General features: G+C 40.9%; 1 protein-coding gene across 1 annotated transcript in view; it reads right to left on the bottom strand.

Moving 5' to 3' along the window:
• TENM1 (teneurin transmembrane protein 1) overlaps window positions 1-17,012 on the bottom strand; it is a 240,114-nt gene that overhangs the window by 58,292 nt on the left and 164,810 nt on the right. Inside the window, exons 15-19 of the mRNA XM_085319789.1 lie at window positions 16,103-16,364; window positions 12,796-13,063; window positions 7,324-7,467; window positions 2,195-2,444; window positions 1,292-1,312 (exon numbers count right to left, since the gene is read on the bottom strand). Coding sequence (XP_085175915.1) covers window positions 1,292-1,312; window positions 2,195-2,444; window positions 7,324-7,467; window positions 12,796-13,063; window positions 16,103-16,364 — 945 coding nt within the window. The remainder of the gene's footprint in view (window positions 1-1,291; window positions 1,313-2,194; window positions 2,445-7,323; window positions 7,468-12,795; window positions 13,064-16,102; window positions 16,365-17,012) is intronic.

Genomic DNA, 17,012 nt, shown 5'->3' with positions numbered 1-17,012 from the left:
TGAGAATGAAAAAAAATCTGACAACTTGATTTAACTAAGATTTAAGCTCAGCTAAAGAAACTAGAAGCTCATTCTAGTGAACAGATATGAAAAAAAACGTACAGAAGAAACTTCTAAATAAAAAACCTGACTAACACTCTGAATGCATTACAAAGTAAACAYATTCAATTTGGGTCTTTTCATCAAATTACAAAAATATTGACCAGTTTAGCATACAGGCAAATGGAAATGATCCTTCAATTAAAATATGGAGCTTAAACTTATATAGTAGGATAGTATAGTATATAGTATATATATAGTAGAGTGTGTGTGTGTGTATATATATATATACACACACACACAGAGTATGCATTTTTTTWAAAAAACTAAGCTGTCATTGTAAAATATATGAAACGTGACATCTTTTATCAATGAGCTGGCAAATAATCTGGGGCATTCCATACCATTACTGTGGCTAAACCAAGTAATTCTGACTAGTGCTCTCCGGCCTCAAAATGTGCGTTCAGTCCACACACAGTTTCCTCCTCTGCCAGGCAGCCACCAACTCAGGTTGAAGTAGTGCTGCTTTACTGATCTCACTGCTGTGTCGAAAGGCTACGACGACTGCCTCGACGATGCCTAGCGCCCTGGTGCAGTGCCTGCCGTGCCATTTCTGCAGACTGACTGTTGTAACTCCCTCACCATCCATCGCAGCCTAATGTCCAATTTTCATCGTTTTGAAGAAATCCTAACGCAGCAACATCAAAATGTTAAAAGAAAAGGGGAGAAGCCCCTTGCTTTTGCCATGAGAGGGAAGGAGCTGGGATCGAGCCGAGATTGCTGACCTCAGCTGCGCGTCCTGCTCCGGTCCCCCCGTGCCACCTGCGACGGGGGCTGGCGGCACTTTTCCCCCTGCCCAGGAACTGCCAAGCCCCTCGTGGGTGACTCTACAGCCTTTCTTTCAATTTTGGCTGTTTCTCAGTTGTGAAACCTCCAGTTTCCTTGGGCAGCTATATCTGTGATCACACTAACAGCATGTTAAATGAGTATGACAGCTGTGAAGAGCACACCCAGCCTTCAGGTTTAAACCTCTCAACCCCTCTTTGGTGATCAGCAAACTGATTTTTACAGAAAGACTTTATCCCTTCAAAGGGAACACATCAAACCTTCTTTATGGTAAATAAAGGTGAGTTTGATTAACATTTACTAAATTCGCAGTTTCCTTTATATCCCAACTTCTAAAAGGGCTTTTGTAAGACTGTTTCCTTAAATCCATATGGTTCATGTATCACTGCTACTATGTTCTACTTACCTGTGTCTTGTGTCTCTATTTCTAAAAAGCAGATCAGGTCAGGGTTTAAAAGAAAAAGAAAAAGAAACAGTAGTCAGTACCAGTTAACACAGCTGTACTCTCTGTAAACTGCTTACAGAGCTATCTACCAATATCAAAACACTGCTTATTCCATCATTCAGTATCACCCAGTATTACTTCTTCCCTTCAAAATTCACTGTTTCCTTTCCACCACCTGCACATTTGCAAATTCATCCTAAACAAACAGCACGCAACCTCATTGCCAGTAATGTTAACTAGTTAGAGATTTATGGGTTTTGAAGTAAATACAAGTTCGGTGTATCAGCATCTGCAACCCTGAGAGTGAATCCCAAGCCCAAGCCACAATTACAGGGGAGTCTGCAATGCCTGGGTTGTTCCTGTCTGCTTAAACCCAGCCATACTCTTTGGTTACATACAAGCAACAATTCAATTATATTAAGTTAAACATAGTAAGTCCATTTTCAGCCTCACTACAATGCTCTGATATGTTTTATACCTATTCACTCTTGATTTATGCTTTYTTTCTTGAAAAATACACTTCATGGAAGATTTTAATTCATTTTCGAAAAAATAAATGTATACAAAAAGCCATAGGAAGCAAAATCAGCCCTATTAATTTTGCACTCTRTAGAAATTTATTATGCAAAACCTGTTCTAAAGGCCATTTAAGGTGGGTGATAACACCCCTTTTAACTGATGACTTTAAAACAAGACTAAGTTTTCAGATGAGTTTGTCCGATGGTCAGTGAGACACAACTTCAGCAGGCAACTAAATGTGGCTGCTTCTCTAAGCCACATGAAAAAGAAAAAAAAAAAAAAAACAAACTGTAGTTGTTTTCATAGGCTTTTTTCTTCCTTTTTTTTTTTTTTTTTTTTTTTTACCTTAGTTCTAATATGCCGATAGAATTCCCTGACGGGAAGATCCGTCTGACAAAATTGAAGTCGCCGATGTACACGCTGCCATCAGGACCCGAAGCGAGAGCGACGGGGGCAAAGAGTTTGCTGTTGAGCGCGAGCCCGTTGCAGGTGGAGCAGGAGACGCTTCGCTGGTGCCCGTTGCCCATCACGGTCGAGATGACGGGCGGCTGCTGGGAAATGAACATGTTCTCCCCRTTGCCTTTGTGCACAATCCCTACGAGAAAGCAAACAACAAACAAAAATAACAGAGGAGACGGCAGAAGCGGGCATGCAGGTGTTAAACTGCTCCCCAGTTTATCTTTGGATTTCGTGTTCCTGCCCAAAAGCGTACTACCAAAACAGCAACGAACAAGCAGCTCTTTGAAAGACTGCGCCACGGAGTTCCCCTAATCTCTCCCAGTTTCATGCAGTCCCAAGTTTCATCATCACCATTTTGTCGATTAGTGGTTAGTGGCTATTTTAAAAGCCAACATCATGAACGGAACTCATGGTTGGTTAATGCTCTAACAAATTGGCTGTTAATTGCAGTGCTATCTGATTTCTTGGGGATTACTACTTTAATATTCATTTTATTCATAAATTTTTATTAGGTAGCAGAGGAATTTCTTAGGCAGTTTGAATATTTAATTAAAGGAGATTAATAGCAGGACTGCTATGCATTTTTCAGAAAAGAGCACTGAGTGGCAGTACAAAATCAATATTCAGATTCAAATGCGAGTCCTTCACGGTATATAAAAAGGTTGCCGACCACAGCACAGCCAAGTTAAAAGTGAAGGAGTAATGCTGATGCACAAGTGAATTTCTTACCCATAAGAATACATTAAGTTCTGCTATAAAGTGTAAAACAACTTTCCACTGMGTGAATATTTCAGCACCGTTCTGCAGGATACATTGTTGAAACTCCTTCCAATTACGAGGCTGGTAATACCAGGACCAATACAAACATTTTTTTCAAGGAAATATCTGTAGGTTTTTTTAAATAACAATGCAGCAAGATAGGTAGTAATTTCCTTCAAAATGACATGTTATTACAAAACTTCAGCTATTTTTTGTATGGAAGACAGGTATTCTTTCAGACCACACTTCCAAAATCTCTTATTTCCATTAGAAAGCCCAGCACTTCATCAAAAAAGCGGCATGATTAAAGCAATAAACACAAGGGAACGAGTTTCTGATTGCAGTAGCCCAGTAGATGGCTTGTCTTTATACGACACACTGTACCTTCCATGTGCTGAAATTAGCCTGCCTGGCTAAAGCTCGAACAATAAAAATGGGAGAAGAAAACCCCTTTGCATCGTACAATACTCAGCTTTTGCAAAAAACCCATCATGTTGAAAGCTGTTTTTGTCGCTGCTGCTGGAGCATGTTTCACCTGCTTAATCATACTTCCATCGCCTGATGCCACAGCTCTTCATTTTGTTCCTAGCGTTAACAGCGAAGCTGCTGCAGGTATTAGTTTTAGGAATTTCATTGCTTCTGTTACAGCTCCACCACTTTGTCCCACAGGCAGTTCTGCACGTGCTTCCTACGTGAAACGCAGGCAGCTCGTCCCTGTCGGCGGACGGGATTCCCAGCTGAGAAAGGTTATTTCGGTGAGAAAGCAACTCTGGTGCCGCCAGTAAAACTATTCTCCTCGGCTCCTGCGTGAGATGAGTATTGGCCCCAGAGAGCTGTACGTGTGCAGTAAAGCTAAAGGTTTGAGGACGCTTCCTCTAAATTGGGGCAGCAGCATAGGTTCGGTGCTGCAGAAAGGATGCACGGAGGCGCTTGAGGGTTTTCTCGCAGTACGGAAAATGTATATGTGCACCTTTCTCTACCAATTTTTGCTTTGTGGCTTCAGGTAAGTCTGAAACTAACATTTTGCCTTGGAAATTAGTGGGTGTTGCCATTATTATTTGAAAGGGAAATCTATTCCTTTAAATTTATTCCTGAACAGCGAAGGACGGAGTACATATATTTCCTTGGAGCTGAACGCCAGCATAAAAAAGCACATTGGAAATATGCCAGCATAATTAACGGCCACTTCCTCCCTTACCTACCAGATAAAAATACTACTAAATGAAGATGCTGCCTTTTGGCTGAAATTAGCAATGTGAAGGTAATCTTTCAGCTGCCTCCTAGAAATGCCAGTAAATAATTAGGGCTCTGGAGAATACATTTTGCTCTCAATAAAGAGAAGCATGTGCTTGATTCCAGGCTCGCAAGTTGCTTCTTTAATTTTAGTCAGTGCTGCGTTGGATTGGGGCTAGAATTACCACGAAGTCCCTTTAAAATTACTCTGCCTTCCCCCAACTAAAAATGAAATCAATACATTTGACAATCAGAGAAAAATCTAATTCAGAGAATACTCTGAAAATAATTAATAGCATATTTGTTGTTATTCATGAGCTCTCCGGGCCTTTAAAAGGACTCGATATAGGAGCAAGCCTCTACTTGATGTTCTCTACTTGATTATGAGAACCGCTGGGAAGATCTTCCAAACTGACCAACACCTTTGTGCTGGGCAACATTAAACTAGAACCATGTCCTGAATTGCAAGTGAACAAACCTCTGGAGCAGGGGGAAAGGCAGAAAAAGAACAGTTTAGTATGTCTGAGAAGCGAGTGCGATCCACTATCTTTATTAACATTACATTCTTATTGATGCAAAAATGTATTCATTTAAAAAGCTTGAGCTTCCAATAACAACCGTGGGGGAATAGTACACGTTTTTTCACATCCAGTCTACCAGAATCTGTTTGTTTTGCTTTGGATACTTAATCCAGCAACAGAACATGGCTTTTACTGTGTAGTTTCTATGTATTAATATACGTACCTCCAGAGCTTAGACTGTGCTACAAAATGCAATTCTATGTAACTGCAYCTATTTATTTTCGCAACTTTTCTATTGTGTGATTGAATTTACTTTCTAACATCTCTAAAATGAAAAGCCTTTACAGAGAGTGAAGGAAGCACATACAGCTTGTCTGGGAGCAGGAGAGCGCACACAGCAGCACATCTGCTGGAAGAGAAGGTTTAGTGGTAGGTGTTAAATATAAGCTCTTCACAAACAGTTAACTCACCAAACAGAGTGGTTTTGGTTTTAGTCTGAAAAGAAAACTGTAATTTGCAGTAGAGAATTTTTAGAAAGATATTTGTCTTATATTCCAATGCTATTTCTGAAGTTAATCCAATGACAGTATTTCAAAATGGGTATAAATTTCACGCTTCTAAAATTTGTAGCTCCTCATATGTACAGAGGGGATGGTTTAATTAAAAACGAAAATTTCAATATATTCATACTTGAGAAGGCTACTCAGGCTTTTCATTCCACTCGCAGTGGCGTGGAGATAAGTCTGAAACGTACCACTCTAAGTTTGAATCACCATTTTGTCCTTATTTAAAAGTACATTTTTGCATATCTGAAACGGAAGAGCAGTCCCCTGGTTTCTTGATGAGAACAGAAATGTACTAGTTATTTTTATCCTTTTGATTAACACAGCTGATTATTTAGTTTGTTGCTTAATACGAGACTATGGGCTGCTACGCTGGGTGGGTTGTTATTTCTATGTTCCTATACATAAGCCAGATTTGCACAGTCAAAACCTGTGAAGACCAGAGGACCATCCATGACCAGAGCCAGGGCAGCGGGCTCAGCCCAGGCAGCTTCGCGGCGGAGACGTGCCCCGCTGCTGCCAGCGCTCGCCGGCATTCCCTGAAAGTCTGGGCCACGTAGCTGAAAACAGCCAGGAAGCAGTTTGTCACCACAGAGCCCAGGTTCAGAAAAGCAGTGATTTAGCTGCTCAGCTAAATATTATATTATTTAGCTGCTCAGATTCTAACTGTGTATTTTATAAAATCTCAAAACACATCGGCGCCTATGGGGTGAATTATGGTAGTAACCATTGCAGTTAGTGGATAGTCATATAAATTGGAGTTACTGCCAGCAATTTAGTCTGGAAATTAAACCATGCAAGTGGCAAATTGGCACTAAGGAGGAGACTATGGGGCTCGCAGTTGGGGGCTGAGCTGGCTGAGGTCAGATTTCTCTTTGTGTTAAATGTCAATAGCTGGCATTTAAAAGAGACAATCTATACAAACCAGTAAGACAGGGTATGAAAGAACGGCTGTTTAAAATGTCAAACTATTTTAAATCAAAACAGAAATCCAGATAATTTACAAACTAAATCTGACCTTTTGTATTTGGAATATTTATACAGTAGTTGTGCATTCAACAACAAGACTTGCAAAAACCTGACAGCTCTACATCTGGGCATGGATCTCCAGCACAGAAGTCTGCAGATGGAAACAGATTTTAGTGGACTGACTCAACTGGAGCAAATTGAGAGAACTTCGCTGAATCCAATACTATCCTGATGTGTATGTGCTGAACTATAAGCCTAACTTTCTCCTTCCCAGGGAAGGGAGGTATCTGTTTATCTGCAAAGTTGTATTTCTCGAGCTACCATAACTTACAGACAAGTATTGCTTTAATGATTTAATCCCACTAATACCTGGGTTTAGGCATTAAGGGACGAAAAACCCCAAAAGCCTGAAGAATCTGTTTGCAGGCTGAATGTTACACTGTCACAAGGATTTACAGATTTTTTTTAATGCTTTGGACAGTGCTGGGGGGCACTGCCCAGGCCCCTGCCTGCCCGGCCGGGCTGCCTCACGCTCCGCTCTCCCGCTTTCAGGCACGTTTGGTGTCTTTCCGTGACTTTCTGTGACTGCTGACAACACTATTAGCAGATGTTAGTTAGAGGTTGCATCAGGGAGGCAGACACTTCACCGAGAATATGCCACACTATAAACTGACCTCAAATTTAGTACCGCGATACCAACGGTGTGGGGATGAAAGCTTCTAATGCCAAATGAGCGTGCCCTTGCCCATCCCAATGACCCAAACGTGCTGGCGGTCACCAGGGCCAGTGACACCAGGGTTTAAGACCTGGGAGCCAGAACATTAAGAATATCCCTTCAGGTGACATTTACAGTCCAGTTCTCAATAAATGAGGGTGCATATTTGAACAAAAAGGAGTGAACATTATAAAGTGTCATACTGAAAATGTGAGCAATTAATTCCTTTAAAATTTGTATTTCTCTTCCACTTACCACTCTGCGGATTCAGCACGTGGTGTTTGTTTATGGACCAGCCTCCCAGGTTGGAAGCATCCATCTCAAAGCCCTGGAGGATTACGGTTCTTTTCTCCCACAGAATAAAATCAGGACATGTTTCATACTCATATCCCACAGACACTGCAAACAAATAATTAAAGATATATCAGTCTTGTTTTTCTCTGTGAACTACAGGGTAATTTTTCATTCTAGGTTTCAATATTCACCTGTCAGGTAATGATGCCACTAATTATCTTCTGCCTGATTGCTGGTGGGGAAGGGTATTATAAAGAGTTTAAGAGATCAGTATCTTGTGAAAGCTATAGTTACTACAGTTTCAAAGCACGGTATTTCTCGCAGTATCAGTTATGGATTGTCTTATGAGCATGAATGTCCTCCAACGATTTCTGACTTGTTTATTGCATTTCTATCAACTACCTGAATAAAAGCTTCAACAGAAAGGTTCTGCGTTGAAGCTGAAACTGTTTTTGTTTGTCTGTTAAGCCCAAGAACGTCGCTTTGCACAGACTGGGTATTTTTTCAAATTTAGTGATCTTTATCCTAAAGGTCTTTTTGTGATTTTAAGAACTGTTGGTGGAAAGAAATGGATTGTCAACTGAAAATTTCTAGAATTAAATAAAAAAAAATTTCAACAAACTTGCACATCTCCTGCCTCCTCTTTGTAGCTGGCCAAGGCACTTGCTGTAAATCTTGATTTCCCCTACCAGTGGAGTTCTATGGGACAGAACTGGCTCAAGCTCACAGAAAATACTTCCCTTTAATACTCCAGTGAAACAAAAAAATCTTTCAAAATTTAATTTTTGGTAACTCCAAAATGTTTCACCCCAACCAGTAGTTTTTTTTATCTTTAGTTACTTTTCTCCTCCAGTCAACCTTTTTACATTTCAGTGTAATTCATTCCCAAATGAAGAACATCATCTTGAATCCAAGCCCCCAAGGTCTTATCTAGGAAATGCTGAAGTATTTCAGCCTTTAAGAAATAAAAATGTTTTAAAAACTATATTAAGATGAAATACAAAAATATTTTAAGACACGCAGTCTTCTGAGATTTTCAGTATTTTCATCTCATGTTGTCCATCTAGCAGTTCTATTTACATTTTACCTGAACCATAAATAGTTTTAATTCCATCAAAATTCCATTACTGGAGGCAATCAAAATATTTTGGCCAGCTATAGCAGGGAGCATTTGTGTCTGTTAGATAAATATTTTATGGCAAACTGAAAGCTGTTCCCCACAGCAACTCCACTTAGCAGAGCTGCTTCATCACTTTTGCAGACAGAACGTGGTTTTGCAGCTGATCTCTGACTCCTACAAACCACATCTCCTTGGGTGCTGTACGCACGGTATGTTTTAGTTGTTACTCTGAGTGCCCAACAGCTACTGCRTCCTATTTTTTTAGTTGAAGGAGCTCTGGTGACTACAACGCCTGCCCCGCTCGGCGCTGGCGGCATCGCCGAGGCTGGGGAACGGCAGGGACCATCTCCTGGGGGTTCACGCAGAGGAGGGGAAAGGGCAGACCTTGCACCCGAAGCCACTCCACGCTTCGGAGCCCCGCCACGTCGGAGGTGGGTGCTGCAGCAGGACGCAGTGCCACAACGTGCCGCTGCTGCAGCGCTGCCCGGCATCCCGGCCGGACTCAGGGATGGCTTGCTGCCAGGGCCACCAGCCGAGAGGCCGCCTGCTGGCACCTGGGTCCGGGACGTATGGCAGTTCCCACCATCCGAGACCGCGTGCCCATGGATTGGCAGCGGCCCGGTTCCTAGGACACAGCTGGCACTGTGAAGCTGCTGCTATTCCCTGCCTGTATCCGACGACTCGGGGCTGCCCAGTGCCCTCCAGACTGCTATCCCCTCTCCTGCAACTTCATTGCTCCTGCGCGCAGCTGCCTTTCTGCTCCTTCTCACCAGCAAGGGACGCGCGGACATGCACTCACTTTGGCTGTGTTTTCAAATTTGTTTCTAGGTACAAATACACATATTTATGAAAACAGTCTATTCTGCACACCAAAGAATATCTGTGTGCCCAAAGAAGCATCTGAGCCACCTTCAAGCAGGAGCTGCTGAACCTCTTCAGTGGAGGCACTGACATGTCAGTCGCAAAAATCTCCTTACTTGCAACCGTTTTGCACATGCAGGAACCAGGGCGAAGCATAACAACTACAAAGTCAACCAAGTGACTGCACTGCCGCTGGAAAAACAAGCATTTTGTTTCTGATAGGCTTTGCAGGAGGCTACAATTCTGTAAGTGAAGTGACACAATCTCAGTCAGCTTAACCTCATGGTGGGGTGTTACTCTCCGGCAAACTCACCTACAGACAGCAGCCCATTTTGGAAGTGGCTGACATTTCACTGCATGCAAGAATGAAAGAGCAGAGTAGTAGTAACTATGTTTTTGGAAATTAATAAAAAGAAAGTACAGTTGCAGCCTCAAAATGATGATCTATTGTGCACCAAAAATCTACTCTTTTTCATACAATTTTTTAGAAGAATTAAGATTAAACTGTTTTTAGAGCTAGCATATCATAAATCACAGGCTGCTGCTGTTTCTCCTGATAGTTGCAAAACACAGGTATGAAATCAAAGACATGATTAAACAGGACGATAATCTCATTCTTTCCTTAAGTATTTGTACTTATCAGCATCTTCTTCGAACAAGAACTGTAATGACTAAGCTGAAAGAACAAGTACACTAATAAACTGTGAAGACTGCTAAGAGTATGATGTTTGAGGGTTGGTTCACACCCCCTCCAGAAGGCTCAGCCCGCGCATGCCGCTGCGTCCTGCTGTGCGGCAAGCACGAGCTTGCAGGAATACCACCGACGTCTACSGAGCTTCCTGGGGCAGATACTGAGATTTCCACTGAAATCTTCCCTTAAGCTACGTTAACTCCCAAGAGCGTGTAAACTTCACCGCAAAGGTTTTATGTGGCAACATCCTCATGATGTTTTTATTTAGAACAAAAAAATGCTACTTTACCATCTCTGCTACTGCTTTGAGAAAATGGCCTCTCTGCTAGAGACCMGTGGAATAAACACACACTAGCAAACATTTCTCCAGTGAATTCGAACTGTACCTCTTATGAGTGCAAGCATGCTCAGGAAGTCTTCTTTTCTGTAATTAGTTATGTGATCATTGTTGTCAATAACCCCAAAGAAAAATAAAGATGCTTATAGTATTTATAAAACTAAAGCCAGATGGTTATATGCTGAGCTGCCAGGACCTCAACCTGCTGCAGTTTAATGTAATTAAAATGAAATCTGAACAGAATGCAGTATTAAGTATTTGTAATATGCAGGCAGAGGAAATAATTTTGACAAAATTCATATAATGGATGCAGAGAAAGGTCCGCGAACACTACACTGTCAAATTAAATACATCTCTACTGGAGTGAAACAAACCAAGCTAACAGTGCACTTTACAAATACAAAGATTTCTGTTTCTATTTTGCAAGAAGCATAATTAAACTAAACCTTAAGTAAAATTAAAAAATTAAGCACCAATTAAATAATTAAAGGTTGCTACCCAGAACTGCTGTATAGGTTTTATTCATATTTAAACATATGACTCTCACCTACTTTTAATTTAGGATTTTATAATGGATGTATCATTTTATAAGAAGTTATGTTTGCATTTGATTTAATTTGGTTATAAGGTCCAGATATGGACTGGATTTCATGGTCACCAAAAGGCTCTTAAGTGATCCAGAGGGAGCTGTTACACTTCCCTGTTCTGYCTCACCTATGCGAGTGTTACCACGCAAGGAATGAACCTGTACAGATGGCATGTGTAGATGCACCAGCAGGCACATCTGAACGTGTTTCCATCCGTGCACTTGCACAAATATACGTAAGTAAGTAGAACCAAAGACTCATTTAACACCTTCTTGCACCACAAAACACCTGCAGGAATCGATAGCTGCAATTGTTTAGGGCCGGATTTCACAGCTTCCCCATGAGGTTTTGTGAGAAGAGGAGCCAGAAAGGGCTCATGTGATAGATTGGGTGCACACATGATAGATCAACTCAGGAAAGCCTGTGCTAAGGTTGGAGTTTTGATTGCTTCAGGCCAATGTAAAGTGTGTGCTACAGCTGGAATGTGTAGACCTGCACTTCTGCACTAGCATTCATAGCAAATCAGGAAACTAATGAAGCTGAAAATTTATCACTTATTTTCTAGTTGCTTCAGTTTGCAGCTGAATTTGTTCCTGATCTGGCTCATTTCATGATCAAATGAATGTGAGTGGTGGCTCAGGGGAGAAGGAGGGAACGTGGGAACGTCCCTTCTAGCAGCAACCTGCAGTTTTATCTGTTTAAATTGATTGTGGAACCACGGCCTTAGAATAAGCTCCTTATTTTCTGATATATTCCTTTGTGCATTGCTCGATGTAAATCATACTCCATATTTTTGACTATCACATTATCCTCTGCTGACACCAGGACTACCTCCACACTGCTCTCCAAGCAGAAGCGGCTGTGGAAGTGATATATTCCTTCCCTCTTTCGCCTATCTCCTCTCCCCACAGCTGCCTCACAAACTACCAGTTTGAGGGCACATGAAGTACTACACATACAGGGACCTGCAGGATCCTGCAAAGCCTAGAAGGCTCCGTTTCACTGTGYGCAGGCCAATTTGCAGACACGTGGTCTGTACACTCAACACAACAGGAGCTGAACAGAGTTTCTGGCTGCCCCTCAGAACAGCGTTGTGCTATCTGGAACGAGACAGCACTCCTTGCATGGACAAACGGCTCCATGTAGTCTCCAAGCATGGCTGAATGGCTCCATATAGTCCTTATTTATCCTTGTCTTATAGTCTGATCTTRCTTCTTGTTATAATTCCCCTGACTTCAAAAGCAAAGCAAGCCCTCTAAAAATCAAATAATTAAACTCATGGAAAAAATGGCCTGGCTAAATAAAATGTATTTTTAACAACAGCTTTTCAAGCAATTCTTAAGAGTATCTGCTTGTGTCACTTGGCGAAGAATGCCTAGGTAACGCGATGATTTTCACATAACCACTTTTAAACAAAAAATTAAGAAGTTTTAACCGATGAGGACATAAACCATAGTAAGAGGGGATGCCTAAAAGTTAGAATTTTGCAAACCCTGAGTGGAAATGACATTTTAAATGTCATAGCCAAAAAACGACAGAGACAATGACACACCAAAGGTCATATTCAAAGTAACATTCAAAAATAGAGAGAGCTGAACATGCCATTAGTATAAACTATTCTCAGAGGGAAAAGGGGATTTTCAAACTGATTAAGTTAGAATGAAGATGCTGAAGGAACAAGGAAAGAAATGTTTCTAGAAAATCATACAAGTCATTTTAAATAGCTAAAGAAGCATTTGAYTGAAATCTACAAAAGCGCAGCAGCAAAATTTTAAGTGTATTTTCCTGGCTTCATATTTGTTAGTGCTTCTGCTTACATCAAGGTGATTCTACATACCCATAGCCTCTGCCAGACCAGAAACTTTTTGCCCATATATATCTGTCTTATTCCAGGCAAACGTGTAGACCAAATTGGTTGCAGCAGGAAACCACTTCTGGAGCAGACGTCCTTCAACAGCAACTATCAGATGTGCTTTTGTCATTCCAGGAGGGATGGTTGTGTGGGTCAAAATAATGCGCAGCAAAGTTTTATACCCTGGCGTTCGACTGCTGAGGTAACTAAGCTTCACAAAGCTGGAAGGAATCGGTATTTCCTCCTGGACCACCTTGGATAAAAACAGTCATATGATTATATCTACAGCTAAGGGAAGTGCAAAGTTATGATTATTAGTGTTTACTTTACAATTTACAATCATGATCTGAACACAGTATCACTCAAAACACTGCTCTTTTCTGAGTTTTTCCAGTAATGTAGGAGCCAGGCACCATGCAAAATTTCCAACTCCAAAAACTGCTTTCTCATCTTGTTAGATGGCAGTCGATCTACTTTGCTAAAAAACTTCTTCCTTTCATTCTTCATTATTATCTTCAGAGGYGCAAATACAACCTCTGTGATCATATTCATACGTATGAGCATTACAGCTGCACCTTGGCTTTATTATTTGGTTTACTTAATGAGTGTTTTAACTAGAATATACCGAAATAAATATATTTTTTAAAGTCTGTACACACATTATACATTATACAACGATTTGAAGACACTGTCCTGCTTTGGAGGTAACGTGGACCTGCCCTAACTGAGGGAGAGCTAARCAAGAAAACAGATCTTGCTGATAAGCCAAACGCTGCACAGAGCTACTTGCAGTGAGGCTAAGCTGCAGCAAGAAGGGGCATGGCAGAAGAAGGCAYGGCATAACAAACCAGCTGGGGACATGCAGCACCGAACAGGAAAGCACTTGGGCATCAGACTCATCCAGCTCACAGGTAAAGTCCCCAGGCGTGCTGTAGAGTTCAAATCCCATTGCTCTGTTGTCATTGCTGCTGTCTGAATCGGTTGGCTTAAAGCTGGCTTGGATATGCCCACTCTGGCACGGTATCAGCTCCTGGCCGCAGTGAAGATATGCCTTCAGCAACGAGAGGGACTGTGGAGGCTGCAAGCTTGTGTGGGAGAGGGAGAAAGCCTGGCCTTGACCTTTTGAATGATGGGGGCCTTCGAGCTACGGACCTAGCTCTTGTGATTGCCTGGGAGCAAGCGCTCTGCTGCGAGCAGCTTCCTGGATGAGTCCATCAGGCACCCCAGGCCACCGGAAACTGGTCCGTGCTCCAGTTAGGTTAACCTCCAGGAAGGGTAATGATTTTAGTACATTGCAGTAATAGCAAGCCAATTTGTCATAATGTTAAATTAGTAGAGCTTGGAAAAATACAAACTGTTTTTTGTTTATATTCCCTAGTTTTCCGTTTTTTCTGGTTGTTGCTTTAACAATAAATTGCTTCACTTTCCAACCCTTTTTATTTACATATTGTTACACTATCACTGTCATAGGATTGCTGCAGTACTGCTGGAGGCCTGCCAGCACTCGTCCTTTCAACATATGAAATGCAGTGTTGCCAGGGAAATTCCTGCTCCCTTTACTGTTCCTGACTTGCAGTGGTCCCCTCTTTCCCGCTGACATCCCAGCTGCCCCCTCTGTCATACTTCTGACATCTCTTCTTATTTTTTAATAGAAAACCAGAAACATACAAGTACTAATATATTCTGATATATCTCTTTCTCTTGCTATTCTGGGTTACTTTTTATTCATCTCCCAGTCTTGTACAATAAAAATCAACACCCTAAGGACCCTTCATTGCCAGCAAAGGGACTGGGAGCAGTTTGTCTTAGGAGTAGGCTGCATCTTCAGGTACCTTACTGCTTAAAAAAGACCTAGGAATACTTCATGTGGAATAACGTGACCCAGTTTTCTCTTACTAGCGTGCATCAGTTATTCTTAATCTACGTTCATTAGTTTCACCTATTATGTTCTATGAAGCAACACTGGTCATCAGCTAGCTGGAACAAGATAATGTGTTTACTGTTACGCAGATGTTTAAACATTGAGTTCAATCAGAGGGCTCCTACATATARGATAAGGGCCCTTCATCAGTAGCAAAAGAAAAAAGGATGGAAATATTCATATTTCCAGMTAGCCAACAAAATATGTTCCATGTTTCCTCAGTGAATTTAAAAGAGAAGCCAGATGAGGTCTTACTGCAGGGCTTTGGCTTAAACTCTATCTGCTCAAATAACATACGAAACATTACGGGGGTTAACATTATCTAAAATCCACATAGTTGTATTTTGCTGGGTGTTCAACTTACACCATCTAAGTAYCAAAGAACAGAATAGTTAAGTGCAAGGTTAATTAGAAAGCAATTCTAAACACATACTGAAGGGAGACTCAAGAAAAAAAAAGACATTTAAATGTAATCAATTGGAAATAGCATGCTAATATTGTTCTAATTTGGAAAAAAAGTAAAAAAAACCCCAAGGAGTAACATATAGCTGACGATGCCATCACAAAGAACTAGAAGATATGAAGGGATAAAAAATCCCTGAGAATCTTCAGAACGTGCTGGCTAATGCCTCACACTGATGCATGGTGAGGCTGTACTGTTYGTCTGTAACCTAGAAATGGTTTTGTGCATCATTATAAATAAATCAGGATTTCAATAATAAATCACACTGGCACTCCCCACCTTCTCCTTCTACTTGGTGGGAAGAAATAAACATCTTAAAAGAACRAAAACAAATAAAAAAGGAGGAAAGCGCTTTGCTCAGCAGTACTAAAGAAGCCCGCRCTGATGTCACTCTGAGACGTGTACAACATCACAGCAGTTAAATGGTCATTATTTGGTAGCATTCCCTTCACAGCAGCATTTTCAGAACTCTCTAGGAACAAGGGAAGACATCAAGGCAGTGTCACATGCCCAGTGAATACCCACTACATGCCATCGCTCCAAATTTGTCTGAAAGCCTGAAACYGTAACTTTTAAAAGAAAAAAATCAACCATTGATTTCTCTCAAATCCAGTTTTTTTAAACCTGTGTAAGTTTAATTATCTATGTGCTTTAGTATTTATGCATGAACATCAGGCATATATATGATTTGGGCAGAAAAGTTTGATAACACCTTCATGATAATACCCTGATCTGAGCAATTATGCATGCAAATTTAATGAAAAAGGTTGGATCTGCTCAACATCCTGTGTCAAATTGTCACTATCACCAAATAATTATATCATAAAGGTCAAGAATGGTAACTTCTGGAATTGTCTAGAATTTTTCTGCAAAYGAACATTCTGTTAATTTGAAAGTATTTTCATTACCTGTAACTCCGGAATAACGGTTCCTCTTTCTGGACAGGACCCTCCAAATGCTGTCAATGGTGAAGGGAGTACGATGGGATTTGGGCTAATAAAACTACTGATATCACACGACGGTACTTCTGACTCTGTTCTTTGCATTACAACTTTGTCTACAATGATAAATCTATTCCAAGGTAACCAAAGTGTCCTTTTTTCAGATATGAAAGGAGATCTGTCAAAAACTAGAGTGACAGAGATGCCTCCAACAGCCACAAGGTCAAAACTGAAAAAAACAAAATAAAATGCTTTGTTTCATTTTGCTTTCATCATACTGCCACAACTTTCAATGCATCACAAAAAATCTCTTTATATTGTTCATTATGATGTTTAATTTGCTATGTGAAATCATTCTAGTATATTTTTCCAGTGCTATTTGGCATTCATGCAGAAGCTTGATCTCCCTCTGCTTTCTCCCTTACATATCATTAGCCAAGTATGGTACTCCACTGTTACCTACCCACTCTMCCCAGTTTAGGATCTAGAATCACTACTAACAGTAATCTGTAACAAGTGTGGGGATTCTGTTATTTTGGTCCATATGAAAAGAAATTCCTAATCCACAAAAAGGATGCTTTTTTATTACTCAGAAAAAGGTACAGCATGCAGAATAAAGAACTCTTAAGCCTGATAGATCTTTTCTTTATTAACATATCTCCTTTTTTTCTGAAAGTAGCAGGAGGAAAAGGTTGAATACATTGAGCAGGAGACCACTCTCTGCAGGATAAGAAGATTTTGGGAAAGAACCCGATTAACTGCACTAAGTGAACCTGCTCTTGTATGTATGGCAGGAACTCCTCTGGGAGTTATTGTGAAGAACCCTTGGCACATGAGGGCTGCAAAGCAGTGGGACATAGAAGGCAAGCTATACACA

The sequence above is a fragment of the Rhea americana genome, unplaced genomic scaffold, assembly GCF_003343005.1.
Source record: "Rhea americana isolate MKP2758 unplaced genomic scaffold, rheAme1 scaffold_6, whole genome shotgun sequence".
Classification (NCBI taxonomy): domain Eukaryota; kingdom Metazoa; phylum Chordata; class Aves; order Rheiformes; family Rheidae; genus Rhea; species Rhea americana.
This window is presented reverse-complemented; position numbering and strand designations above follow the sequence as displayed.